The sequence below is a fragment of the Carcharodon carcharias genome, chromosome 3, assembly GCF_017639515.1.
Source record: "Carcharodon carcharias isolate sCarCar2 chromosome 3, sCarCar2.pri, whole genome shotgun sequence".
In the NCBI taxonomy this organism is placed as follows: Eukaryota; Metazoa; Chordata; class Chondrichthyes; order Lamniformes; family Lamnidae; genus Carcharodon; species Carcharodon carcharias.
This window is the reverse complement of record NC_054469.1, coordinates 115,810,053-115,824,429: the sequence shown is the minus strand read 5'-3', so window position 1 is coordinate 115,824,429 and position 14,377 is coordinate 115,810,053. Positions and strand designations below refer to the sequence as shown.

Here is a 14,377-nt window from a genome sequence, read left to right as displayed (position 1 = left end):
ACAAGTAATAGATGGTCCTTTTGGGGATGGGGTGGGGGTGGTTTGGAAAAAAAGATAGAAAAAGGGATAAAAATGGGGGATAGAAAAGGGGATAAAGCAATGAATAAATGAATAAAAATAAACAAAAATGAATCAAGATGAAAATAAGTAGATAAAAAATAAAAATAAATTTTTAAAAAAGGTATAAAAAAAGGGGTGAGGATAGAGGAGAGAGTTCATGTTCTGAAGTTGTTGAACTCAATGTTAAATCCGGAAGGCTGTAAAGTGCCTAGTCGGAAGATGAGGTGCTGTTCCTCCAGTTTGTGTTGAGCTTCACTGGAACAATGCAGCAGGCTAAGGACAGACATGTGGACATGAAAGCAGGATGGTGTGTTGAAATGGCAAGTGACAGGGAGGTCTGGGTAATGCTTGCAGACAGACGAAAGGTGTTCCGCAAAGTAGTCACCCAGTCTGTGTTTGGTCTCCCCAATGTAAAGGAGACCATGTTGGGGGCAGCAAATGCAGTGGACCAAATTGAAGGAGGTGCAGGTGAAGCACTGCTTCACCTGAAAGGAGTGTTTTGGCCTTTGAATGGTGAGGAGCAGGGAGGAAAATGGGCAGGTTTTGCACCTTCTGCGATTGCACGGGAAGGTGCCGTGGGAAGGGGATGAGGTGTTGGGGGTGATGGAGGAGTGGACCAGGGTGTCATGGAGGGAACGGTTCCTATGGAATGCTGACAGGGGGAATGAGTGGAAGATGTGTTTGGTGGTAGCATCATGTTGGAGTTGGCAGAAATGGCAGAGGATGATCCTTTGAATGCAGAGGCTGGTGGGGTGAAAAGTGAGGACAAGGGACACCCTATCATGATTCTGGGAGGGTGGGAAAAGTGTGAGGGCAGAGGCACGGGAGATGGGCCGGGCACAATTGAGGGCCCTGTCAATCACAGTGGGCAGGACACCTCGGTTAAGGAAGAAGGAAGACATGTCACAAAGTCTCCTTCCTGATCTTATTTACCCTATGCTTAAGCACCCATAGCTCAGGTAGTAATCCAGAGATTATTTGTGGTTCTGCTTTTTAATTTAGCCCCTAGCTGCTCATACTCCATCAGCAGGACCTCTTCCTTAGTCCTACTTATATCATTGATACCCACGTGGACTATAAAAACTAGATCCTTCCCCTCTACTTCCATGTTCCTCTTCAGCCCTGAGGAAATGTTCTTAACTCTGGCAACAGGCAGGCAACATAACTTCTGGGACTCATGCTTTCTGCTGCAGGGAATAGTATCTATTCCTCTAACTATACTATCCCCTACTGCAACTACATTCCACTTTACTCGCCTGCCACTTGAATGGCTCCCTGCACATTGGTGCTATGGTCAGTTTGCTCATCCTCTCTGCAGCCCCCGCTCTCTTCCACACAAGCTGCAAGAACATTGAACCTGTTGGACATGTGGAAGGGATTAGGCTCCTCCATTGCTACCTTCTGCATGCCTATATCTACCTCACTCGTAGTCAAAGTCTCCTGTCACCTGATCACAGACCAAACCTGAAGTATCCATCCTAAGGGGTGTGACTGCCTCCTGAAACATAGTGTCCAGGTAAAATTCCCACTCCCTGATGCATCACAGTGTCTAAAGCACAGAGTCCAGCTCATCAACTCTGAGTCGAGTTGCAGACACTTATTAGAGATGTGGTTGCTGTGGATCACACTGGTGTCCACCAACCCCCACATGCTACAGTTGCAAAACATCAACTGCCATGCCATCTTGATTATGTTTATTTAGTAATTAGGTTTTAAACTTAGAAATATCACTGAACGATTATCTGTAGTTATATTAAAGAATTTAACTGGTCATGTTCTACATTTAATATAATACTTATATTGTCCCAGTGTCAGTTTAAACTACTGTCTCTGTTTAGATAGAAAAAGTCTTTAAAACTCACCAATCAATCATCTACCTGCTTACCTAATTAATGCTTCTGGGCTTCAATGCTCAGCTCTCGTTGTCTCCAGCTCCCTTTCTCAGATCAATCCTTGCTCTGTAAGAGACCAAAACAGCATCTCCTCCCTCACTGCTCCAAATTCCCTCACTTATCAAGTTCCCTAGGTTAAGCATTGTGTCTTACAGTAATCCGTAGCACAGTTGGCCTTCGTGTTACTTACTTAATGCATTAGCAAAACTGTATTTATACGAGCTGACATTCCAGAGACTTTTCTCCTCTGTGCACCGGCTTCACCAAGGTCCTCAGTGCAGCATTCAAGATCTTTGCTTGCTGGCCTGTTGCACCACTTCTATGCATTCTTCCAGGTCTCCATCTTTTCTGTAATCAGTTCTTGCCTCTACTTCAGGCAGACTACAGTTTGGCCTGAATCTTACGTTTGTCAGGCGAGTGTGATCAGTGGGCCCAAAAGCGGATGCGAAATGTGCTTCTGCCTACAATTGGCCCCCAAATGCAATTTCACACTGGCTGACCAATTAACAGCCAGCCAGCATTAAACGAGTGCTGAGAAAGCCTCAGCGCTGCCGGGGGTGGGCGTGGTGCGGGAAGAGGGTGGCCGCCGACAAAGTGAGGGTGCAGGTGGGTGCTTCTAGCGAGCTCCCTGAAGGCAGACAGCTGTTGTGGAGCTGCCTCAAGGAGCTGCAGACCTGGACAGATTAAATGGAAAGGAATAAAATGCACCAAACTGTGTCAATGCAGCGCCTTCAAGCACCTAACAGCAGAACTCAAAAAACATCAGTCTCCAGATTTTTTTGTATCATATTTCTCCCCAGACACTTCATCCCACCCTAGACCGAGGTTTCAGTGAAAATGTAAAGGCTGCCTGGCCAATTGGCCCATCCGCCAACTGTAAAATTGGACAGGACATGTAAAATCGATTTCAATTGCTTTCTTAATGGGCTTAATTGCCCACTTAGTTGTCAGCAGGCAGCATCCAACTGCTGCGCATGCCCGCTGAGCGAAATATCACGCGAGTGCGCGATGACGTCGGGATGTGCACCTGACATCTTGCATGATTTCAGACGCTGTCGGGTTGGGTCAGGCGCGAGCCCACACGAGTATAAAATTCGGGCCCTTGTCTTCAACAGGCGCTACGTGGCTGTAAGTAGTGCAGGCTAGCTTTAATTGGTTCAGCACTATGCTGTATGCCACAATCATTATAATTAGTAAGCTGTGTGAAGTTGGCATGCTGCCTACAGCACTTTGATCGGGGAAGGGATAATTGGCGTCATGATCCTCATGCCTGATTTCTTGAGTTATCTAATTTAGCCTCCATTCTATTCAAGATGTAGAAGAAGCAAACAATGCTGCTTGGAAAGCAATGTTTTATTAATGGGAATTACTGATAATAATTTGAAGTTCTTTGACTAGAAAATTAAATAGAAACCATGCACACCTTAAAGTGACCAGGTACATCTCAAAACTTTATCCTGGCTTTGATGTTTTTGGGTTCTTATGGAGATCAGAACGCAATAAATTGGAAATAGACAGAAATGCTGGCATGTTAAACTTAATTAAAATGTTATAAATGACTAAAGCTCTGTAATTGTGAAATGATTGACAAGATTTGAGATGAAAATATTATTCTCGTAGCAACACTGTCCATCTTATTTAGTCATTATCGGACAGGAGAAGACTGAACAGGATGGCTACAATATTACTGCAACTGGTAACATGGGACTTGTTCCATCTCTTTTATCTTTTTTTAGGGTCCCAGAGGAGATCATGGAGTAAAGGGTGAAAAAGGACCGCCAGGGCAAGGGGCTCCTGGCCCAAAGGTATACAATTAATTTAATCTTGAAAGAGTTTTTAACAGCATATTTTACTTGTTTGTGGCCAAACATGCTGAATGGTATGATATGGAGCTAAGCTGACCAGGGACAGTGAACATATGATTCAGTGCTTCCAGGTTTAGTAGAGGTGGAATTGGCTAGGTTTACTATGTCTGATTATTATCCAGTTATTGGAAAGTGTTTAATTTTGGGTGCCAGGTGAAATCTAATTTGGCTTACATGCAATGTCTTCTATTGTCAAATATACCACCAAAACCTATTGTTTAGTCTCACACATGATGAATGGATGTTCAACTGAAATATTGCCAGAGCTCTTGGAATTGTACCCAAGGATGAATTGCTTTATGTAGAAGAAGGTGAGAAAATTGAAAACAAAAATCATCAGAAATTTCCTAAAATGGATGTTAGATAGTGAGTTACTGTTAGATGCTGAGAAAAGGTGAACATTAACTTTAATGCAAGATTGAATACAAGTTAAAAAAGCAGCACAAGCAAAAATTCATTTTGCTACACCACAATGTATTTCCAGTCTCAGCTGCTTTCATGCAGGTAAACACTGCAAAAGACTGGTTACTTCTCCACCAGGGAGATATGGATGGGGAAGGGTGTGTAAGAATCCATGTTTGTTATGTGCATCATAAAGGCATTTTGGATCTATTTTTGTGTTCAGCATCATTAGTGTCATAGTAGTAACATTATTTTAGAATTTACTGATCATTCTGTTGCTCTCTATGCGTTTAACCAGTTGAAGCATCAGACTTGGGAGGACATGTAGAGAGATAAAACTGTAACAAAAAAACTTGTTGATCTCTGTTGTGTTAGGAAATAGAGATAGTTAATAAATTATACTGGTATTTGTGGATGTTAGGAATGAGTTTTAGCTTTAATGTTTCATTTTGATTTGTATTTCTGTATCTGTGTGTTAATAAAAGATCAAATTGAGTTTTAGTTTCAGTTTAAAAGGTGCCTGCATTTCTAATGAGAGTTTTACAACTGTTGCAGCTAAGTTAAACAAACAAGAGGAGAAAAAAAGTGCTGTTGCCTAGCAACAGGGGTCCAGAGAGGCAGGTCCCTCCCACAGACACACACAGAAAGAACTAGAAAAGCAGCTTTGAGTTCAATTTGAAACTCTTTGCTCTGGGTTTGTGGAGCAGTGGTGTACTGTTGACAACTGAGCTGGTGAGAGAGAGAGAGTGCGTGGAAGACAGCTTGAATGCATGAATCTCTCACCCAGGAGAGAGGAAAATCAGAAGGAGAGTCCAATACCCTGGAGATGAACCCTTGCAGAAGGCGCCTGAAAGAAAGCATTGGTTTGGAAGAAGATTCCAAAGCAAGTTCTTGGAGAATGGAGATTGGAAATCTGCATGTGAAAGACAGAGTTCAGTGAGAACAGTTGGCTCATGTGGGACAAGCGTCTGGAGAGAGTTGATGAGAGATCCATAGCATCTGATTGAGGTGGCATCTGTCATTTAGTTTCAGAGTGTGGTGTGTCTGACCACAGGGTGCCTATTGGTTTACATGGACTGTGAGCTTACTGTGAATATTAGAGTATAAGATAGTTTTTGTAACTTGTGCTATCCTTACAAATCTGTATATATCTGTAAAGGTATCATTGTGGGTGAAGGAGTATTGTAATATAGTTCATATTTTCTTGTTGAATAACTGTTTAATTCTTCTGTTAAAAGTTCATTAGCTGACTCTGTTGCCTCTGTTCAGTGGCTACTCTCTACATACCTAAACAGACAAAAATGAAAGTTATGATCTTTCAATCTGTGTTCCACTCTGTGATCAGACCTGTCCAGTGGTATCCTCAGCTGGGGATCATAACAAGGTGGGGGTTTGTCTGGGATTTGAAATGTGGACAGCAGGTGTTTGGATGTGAAAAAATAATTGGTCTGGGAATGGAAATTCTTGAACATTGGTGGGACCTGTGAATCCTTATAAAATGAGTATGTTCAGATAAAGAGATGCTGGTCATAGGAATTGGAGTTGCTGTAATGAATATTATACTGGTTGGAATTTGAAATGGCTTTGGAGGTTGCTAAGACTTTTTTACAGATGGAAAATGTAACCCTGACTGGTTTACAGAAATTAACCAAGAGTAAGCTAATGGAATTAGTGGATAAGTTGGAGTTAGAATTACCCAAAGGGGCGAGGAGAGCAGATATAGTTGAGATAATGGTGCAGTACTTGAAACTGGAAGGGATACTAGAGAAACTGCGTTTTCCAGGGGGTGAGTCACAGCTGGAGGTAGTGAGGATGTCAGATACAATTGAAGAAGCTTGAACTTGAACAAGCAAATGAACTGAAAAATACTTTAACAAGAGGCAAAAGAAAAAGAGAAGGAACGAGAAAGAGAAGAAAAGGAAAAAGAGCAAGTATTGCAAAGAGAAATGGTAATGTGAAAACTTCCAGAGGAAGAGGTTAGCAATGGAGGAAAGACAAAAGGAACAAGAAAGGGAATGCCAGCTTAAAAGGCTGGACCTTAATGAGATCTCTGATGCTGAGGAAAGTTTTGATGATGAAAAAGCCTTCAACCTAAAACCTAATGATGAGATGTTAAGTTTGTACAAGCTCTCCCAAAGTTTGAGCAAAGGGATGTAGAGGCTTTCTTTATTTTGTTTCAGAAAATGGCTAGGCAAATGAAGTTGCAAAAAGAAATCTGGACATTACTTTTACAGAGTAGTTGGTAGGTAGAGCTTATGAAATTTATGCTTCACTTCTAAAAGAGGTATCGGTAGATTATGATGCAGTGAAAAATGCTATTCTGAACATATATGAGTTAGTCCCTGAGGCATACAGGCAGAAATTTTGTAATATAAAGAAACAGCCTGGGCAGACCTATATTGGATTTGAAAGGGTAAAGCAAAATAATCTTGAACCTTGGCTATGGGCATTAAAGATAGAGGCAATGTATGAAGCTCTTAGGGAAATAATTATCTTAGAAGAATTTAAGGATTCATTTCCCCCTGTAGTTAGAAATCATGTTGAAGACCATGAGGTTAAAACAGCTGGACAGGCAGCAGAGATGGCAGACAGTTATGATCTAGTCCATAAATCTAAATCCTTTTCCCGTCATTCCCATAAACCTGAGAAGGATAGAAGATGGGAAGGTGAAAGGAATGCAAGTAGCCAGGAAAGAGAAGGGACAGTTGTGAATTCCCGGAAAATTTATCCTCAGACCAGAAAGGAAGGTGCTGAGGGTGGAAGTGAGATTCAAAAGCCTAAACGTTTTCATTGTTTCATTGTAACAAGGTAGGACATGTTAGGACAGATTGCTGGAGATTAAATGGTAGACTTATTGCAGTAGTATGAATGCCAAAGGAATCCTCAGGAAAGGTTGCATCAGAAAAGGAAATGGTTGTTCCAACTGTAGCTGTGGTGCAGAAAGGTGTTCCCTCAGATATGGGTGAAGATAGTCTAGAGAATTCTTCTTTGATTACTGGTGAAGGAAGTCAGGCTAACAGACGGTCTGGATGTTTTGTGGTGAAGGGAGAAGTGTTCCCTTACTCCTCCAACAAAATAAGTAGACAGATTAAAATTTTGAGAGATACAGGGGCAGATCAATCATTGATGGTGGTTGGTGATAGAGTTTGTGTTCCAGATAGTTTTTTTTTATTTTTTTCAAATTCATTCACGGGATGTGGGCTTTGCTGGCTGGGCCAGCATTTTTTGCCCATCCCCAGTTGCCCTTGAGAAGGTGGTGGTGAGCTGCCTTATTGAACCACTGCAGTCCCTGTGGTGTAGTTACACCCACAGTGCTGTTAGGAAGGGAATTCCAGGATTTTGACCCAGCGACAGTGAAGGAATGCCGATATATTTCCAAGTCAGGATGGTGAGTGACTTGGAGGGGAACTTTCAGGTGGTGGTGTTCCCATCTATCTGCTGTCCATGTCCTTCTAGATGGTAGTTGTCTGGGTTTGGAAGGTGCTGTCGAAGGAGCCTTGGTGAATTCCTGCAGTGCATCTTGTAGATGGTACAAACTGCTGCTACTGTGCGTCGATGGTGGGGGGACTGAATGTTTGTGGACATGGTGCCAATCAAGTGGGCTGCTTTGTCCTGGACGTTGTCAAGCTTCTTTAGTGTTTTGGGAGCTGCACTCATCCAGGCAATTGGGGAGTATTCCATCATACTCCTGACTGTGCTTTGTAGATGGTGGACAGGCTTTGGAGAGTCAGGAGGTGAGTTACTGGTCACACAATTCCTAGCCTCTGACATACTCTTGAAGCCACAGCATTGATATGGCTAGTCCAGTTCAGTTTCTGATCAATGGTAACCCCCAGAATTTTGATAGTGGGGGATTCTTTCAGTGATGGTAATGCCATTGAATGTTAAGGGGCAATGGCTGGATTCTCTCCTGCTGGAGATGGTCATTGCCTGACAATTGTGTGGCACGAATATTACTTGCCACATGTCAGCCCAAGCCTGGATATTGTCCAAGTTCTGCTGAATTTGGACATGGACTGCTTTAGTATCTGATGAGTCGCAAATGGTGCTGAACATTGTGCAATCATACCCACTTCTGACCTTATGATGGAAGGAAGGTCATTGATGAAGCAGCTGAAGATGGTTGTGCATAGGACACTACCCTGAGAAGCCCTTGCAGTGATGTCCTGGAGCTGAGATGACTGACCTCCAACAATCACAACCATTTTCCTTTGTGCTAGATATGACTCCAACCAGCGGAGAGTTTTCCCCCACTTCCCATTTACTTCAATTTTGCTAGGGCTCCTTGATGCCACACTCGGTCAAATGCAGCCTTGATGTCAAGGGCAGTCACTCTCATCTTGGGAGTTCAGCTCTTCCGTCCATGTTTAAAACAAGGCTGTAATGAGGTCAGGAGTGTAGTGGCCCTGGTGGAACCCAAACATCAGTGAGCAGGTTATTGCTAAGCAAGTGCCACTACACAGCACTGTTGTTGGCCCCTTCCATTACTTTACTGATGATGGAGAGTGGACTGACGGGGCGGTAATAGGTTGGGTTGGAGTTGTCCTGCTTTTTGTGTACAGGGCATACCTGGGCAATTTTCCACATAGCTGGGTAGATGCCAGTGTTGTAGTTGTACTGGAACAGCTTGGCTAGGAGTGCAGCAAGTTCTGGAGGGCACGTCTTCAGTACTATTGCTGGAATACTTTCAGGGCCCATAGCCTTTGCCGTTTCTTGATATCATGTGGAGTGAATCGAATTGGCTGAAGACTCGCATCTGTGATGCTGGGGACCTCTGGAGGAGACCGAGATGGATCATCCACTCGGCACTTCTGGCTGAAGATTGTAGCAAATGCTTCAGCCTTAACTTTTACATTGATGTGCAGGGCTCCTCCATCATTGCTGATGGGAATATTTGTGGAGCCTCCTCCTCAAGTGAGTTACTTAATTGTCCACCACCATTCATGACTGCATGTGGCAAGACTGCAGAGCTTAAATCTGATTCGCTGGTTGTGGGATTGCTTAGCTTTGCCTATCACTTGCTGCTTCTGCTGTTTTGCACGCAAGTAGTCCTGTGTTATAGCTTCACCAGGTTGACACTCATTTTTAGGTACACTGGTGCTGCTCCTGGCATGCCCCCCTCCTGCACCCTTCATTGAACCGGGGTTGATCCCCTGCTTTGATGGTAATGGTAGAGTGGGGGATATGCCGGACCATGAGGTTACAGATTGTGTTTGAGTACAATTCTACCGCTGCTGATGGCCCACAGTGCCTCATAGATGCCCAGCCTTGAGTTGCTAAATCTGTTTGAAATTTATCCCATTTAGCATGGTTGTAGTGCCGCACAACATAATGGAGGGTATCCTCAATGTGAAGGCGAGACTTCATCTCCATAATGACTGTGCTGTGGTCACTCCTATCGATACTGTCATGGACAGATGTATCTGTGGCAGGCAGGTTAGTGAGGATGAGGTCAAGTATGTTTTTCCATCTTGTTGGTTCCCTGACCAGCTGCTGCAGACCCAGTCTAGCAGCTGTGTCATTTAGGGCTCGGACGCTTGGTCAGTAGTGGTGCTACCGAGCCACGCTTGGTGATGGACTTTGAAGTCCTCCATCCAGAGTAATTCTGCGCCCTTGCCACCCTCAGTGCTTCCTCCAAGTGTGGTTCATCATGGAGGAGCACTGATTCATCAGCTGAGGGAGGGTGGTATGTGATAATCAGCAGGAGGTTTCCTTGCCCATGTTTGACCTAATTTCATGAGACTCCATGGGGTCAGGAGTCAATGTTGAGGACTCCCAAGGCAACTCCCTCCTGTGTGTATACCACTGTGCCACTACCTCTGCTGGGTCTGTCCTGCTGGTGGGATAGGATATACCCAGGGATGGTGATGGTGGTGTCTGAGACATTATCTGTAATATATGATTCCGTGAGGATGACGATGTTACGCTGTTACTTGACTAGCCTGTGAGACAGCTTTCCCAATTTTGGCACCTGCCCCCAGATGATAGTAAGGAGCACTTTGCAGGGTTGACAGCGCTGCGATTGCTGTTGTCATTTCCGATGCCTAGGTCAATGTGAGTGGTCCGTCCAGTTTCATTCCTTTTTTGTGATTTTGTAGCAGTTTGATACAACTGAGCAGCTTGCTAGGCCATTTCAAAGGGCATTTCAGAGGTCAACCACATTGCTGTGGGTCTGGAGTCACATATAAGCCAGGTAAGGATGATAGATTTCCTTCCCTCAAGGACATTAGTGAGTTTTATGAAAGAAAAGTATTGATAAGAGGTAATAATAGAATTAATGAACCTGTATCTTTGTGTGAAGTTAACTTATAAGGTCACTTTGTAAATGGAATTGTTATGGTGGGAATTATTCCCAAATCACCTATTGAAGGGGTATTTTATTCTGGGTAATGACTTGGCTAGTGGAAACACTTGTGTGGCAACGACTGTATTGCTGATGGCAGTTGATCATGTTGATCTTAACCAACTTCAGAAAGCTACTGTGGCCAAAAATAAAACACCTATTGCAGATGACAAGCAATTGAAGGAAAACCTGATTAACATAGAAAATCAACTTTCATGTATGACAGAGAAGTTTGCTAATGAAAGAAGAGAATTGGTGAGAACAATTGAGAATCAGTCACAGACAGTAGAACACATAACCGAGGACTTGAAATGTCTAAATGATAAACTTGTAGAAGCAAATTTAACAAAGGTCAATATTCAGTTAAAACCTGATGAACTTAAAGCATCAGAAGTTGATATGAAATATTGTGGAAAGCGGCTTGAACAAGAAAAGGAAATGTTGGTAAATCAGAATAATTGGTTGAATGCAGAATTAAAAACCAAATCTAACAAACTGTTAGAACTTTGTTGTGAAAAGAGCAATGAGATTCTCGAACTTCAATGGACACTGGAGAAAATGAAGGGGAAGATGTGTGATATGAAGTGTCAGGATTCCAAAGTTGTTCCTGTAAATAAAAACTCTTTGCTGAATTGTGGCCTAGTTGATCAAAGAACTGGGTCCAAGTAATATTACTGATATATCAACTCAGTAATGGATAATATGAAAACAACTAAGTGCGTGCAGAACTGGAAATCAAGAATTGCCAACAAAACAGACTGAATGAGCAAAATAGCCTGGAAAGGTCAATAAAAAAACAAAAACAGAATTACCTGGAAAAACTCAGCAGGTCTGGCAGCATCGGCGGAGAAGAAAAGAGTTGACGTTTCGAGTCCTCATGATCCTTCGACAGAACTTGAGTTCGAGTCCAAGAAAGAGTTGAAATATAAGCTGGTTTAAGGGGTGTGTGTGGGGGGCGGAGAGAGAGAGAGAGAGAGAGAGGTGGAGTGGGGGTGTGGTTGTAGGGAAGGTCAATGATCAGAGACTCTGATTTACAAGTGCTTGCCAGTGCTAATATACAAAATACAGCAACTGGAATCCAAGAAAGTGGACAGTTTGAAAAAGGCCATTCAAAGCCTAGAAAGGAGTAGCATGATATAGTTTGTGGATTATGCAAAAGAATTGAAGGATTGGAATGAACTATGAAACTCCACAGGGAGAACATAATTGACATTGTTCAAAGCGAAGTGGAAAAGACCTGTTCTAAATGGGATCTGGAGAAACAACAATATCATAAAAAGTTTAAAGATCAAACCAAGCAGGAGGACAAAACACTTTTGTATGAACGTAAGAAGCATCTCAATAACATCTTTGAAACGGCAAAAAGAAATTTTGACCAGAGAAGAAATATATTAACTCACAAAAATGCCATTTTTATTTTGTGAAATCGAAATGAGAATTTACCTCATTTGAGTTTGGAAAATGAGCTTGCGGATGGAATTACCCCTGCAACTAACAAAAAGAAAGATTGGGCTGTAGACTTAGATGAATCATTCTTTGCTGAGTTAAAGACTGGGAATAAGAGGAAAAAGAAACTTAAGAGTTGAGTTACGATAATACTATGATGTACAAATTCTACTAATCTTATTACTTTTATTAATTTTGTTTAAGTACATTTCTGTAAATGTACGATAACAGGTAATTGTGAAACAAAGTGGAAGGTTTATTTGTATAGTATGTAATAAGCTATTAGAAGTTTATGTGAGGCAGATGTATTGGCAAGGCCATTGTAAAGAAACTTTCACTGTTGTGAAGCTTTCTTTCCTCCAAAGGGGAGGGGTGTTAGGAAATAGAGATAGTTTAATAAGCTATCTTGGTATTTGTGGGTGTTAGGAATAAGTTTTAGCTTTAATATATAAGTTTGATTTGTATTTCTGTATCTCTATAGAAAAGGTCAATTGAGTTTTAGTTTCACTTTGAAAGGTGCCTGCATTTCTAATGAGAGTTTTATGACTGCTGCAGCTAAGTTAAACAAACAAGAGTAGAAAAAACAGTGCTTTTGCCTAGCAACAAGGGTCCAGAAAGGCTGATCCCTCCCACAGACACACACAAAATGAGCTAGAAAAGCAGTTTTGAGTTCAGTTTGAAGACAGCTGCCAATCAAGAGCTACCTAGAAGGGGCAGATAGCCAGTTCCAAGCCAAAGAAGAAAGTCTCCAAAATCCAGGGGAGTGGAACAGGAGAAAGTCCCAAGAAGACCTTCTAGTCAAAGGAAGGACAGGAACCTGGAAAAGGACCTGTTCTGTGGAAATGAAAGTAAGGAGCAGAGAGAAAGGGTCCCAGCTTCAAGCTTAAAGAGATAAAGGCTTGTGAAAGTCAGAAGGTTCATAGAGGCAACTGAAGGTCTGTAACTCTTTGCTATGGGCATGTGAAGCAGTAGTGTATTGTTGACAGCTGAGTTGGTGAGAGAATGGGTGCATGGAAGACAGCTTGAAAGCATGTGGTGACACAGGAGAAAGGAACATCGGAAAGAGAGTTCAAAATCCTGGCAGGTGAACCCTTGCAAAAGGGTCTTAAAGAAAGTATCGGTTTGGGAGAAGCTTCCAAAGCGAGTTCTAGGAGAGTGGGGATTGGAAATCCTCGTGTGAAAGACGGAGTTCAGTAAAATTGGTTAGCTCATGGTGGGACAAGCGTCTGGGGGGAATTGATGGCAATCCATAGCATGGTTGAGTTGACATCTGTCACTTAGTTTCAGAGTGTGGTGTGTCTGACCACAGGGTGCCTATTGGTTTGCACGGACTGTGTACTTACTGTAAACATTAGAGTATAAGATTGTTTTTGTAACTTGTGCTATCCTTACAAATCTGTATATATCTGTAAAGGTATAGTTGTGGGTGAAGGAGTATTGTAATACAGTTCATCTTTTCTTGTTGAATAGCTGCTTTGTTTTTGTGCTGAAAGTTCATTAGCTGGCTCCGGTGACCCTGTTCAGTGGCCACTCTCCACTTTTCTAAACAAACAAATAACAGTTATGATCTATTAGCTTGGTTCCACCCTGGGACCAGGCTTGTCCAGTGGTAACCTCAGCTGGGGATCATAACAACTTTCTAATGTACTTAGAAGCAAATCATGCTCATGAAGGAATGCTCCAGAATCTGCAAAATAAATTATTAGTATGTATGAAATCCTAATTGGAAACACAGAAGATCCAAATAATAAATCTTCATTCACATGGAAAAAAATGTTTCTTTTTATTGGATACACTCCAGAATATTCAACCATTTTTGTTTGCTTTCTCCATTATTTTTACTCTATCCTGTTTTGTTTCTTGGTAATTATTGATGCCCCATTTCTCTTTCCCTGCGAGTCTGTTCAATTTTAGATGGATCTGGTGCCAATTGTCATCACTTTCAAGGTTTCAGGAACATCTACAAAAATTCAAAAATTGATTTGCCTGGGATATTACAATGTCTCTTCATTTTCTTTTTTTATTTAAATAGCTTTAATACTTAAGTATTGTTGCACTCTGTTACATCATTGTTGTTTAAGTAGGAAATATATATTCCTTCACTGTGGCAAGTAACATTCGTGCCACACAAGTGCCAGACAATGACTATCTCCAGCAAGAAAGAATCTAACCATTGCCTCTTGGCATTCAATGGCATCGCCATCACTGAATCCCCATTATCAATGTCCTGGGGGTTACCATTAACTAGCCATGTAAATACTGTGGCTACAAGAGCAGGTCAGAGGCTAGGAATCCTGTGGCAACTAACTCACCTCCTGACTCCCCAAAGCTTGTCCACCATCTACAAGGCACAAGTCAGGAGTGTGATG

General features: G+C 42.2%; 1 protein-coding gene and 1 long non-coding RNA gene across 2 annotated transcripts in view; one reads left to right on the top strand and one right to left on the bottom strand.

Moving 5' to 3' along the window:
- The window catches only part of LOC121276210 (collagen alpha-1(XXVIII) chain-like), a 328,458-nt gene that overhangs the window by 166,954 nt on the left and 147,127 nt on the right, over window positions 1-14,377 (top strand). Inside the window, exon 14 of the mRNA XM_041184378.1 lies at window positions 3,689-3,757. Coding sequence (XP_041040312.1) covers window positions 3,689-3,757 — 69 coding nt within the window. The remainder of the gene's footprint in view (window positions 1-3,688; window positions 3,758-14,377) is intronic.
- The window catches only part of LOC121276211, a 57,935-nt gene continuing 57,393 nt past the window's right edge, over window positions 13,836-14,377 (bottom strand). Inside the window, exon 4 of the long non-coding RNA XR_005942630.1 lies at window positions 13,836-13,968. This is a non-coding gene — a long non-coding RNA (uncharacterized LOC121276211). The remainder of the gene's footprint in view (window positions 13,969-14,377) is intronic.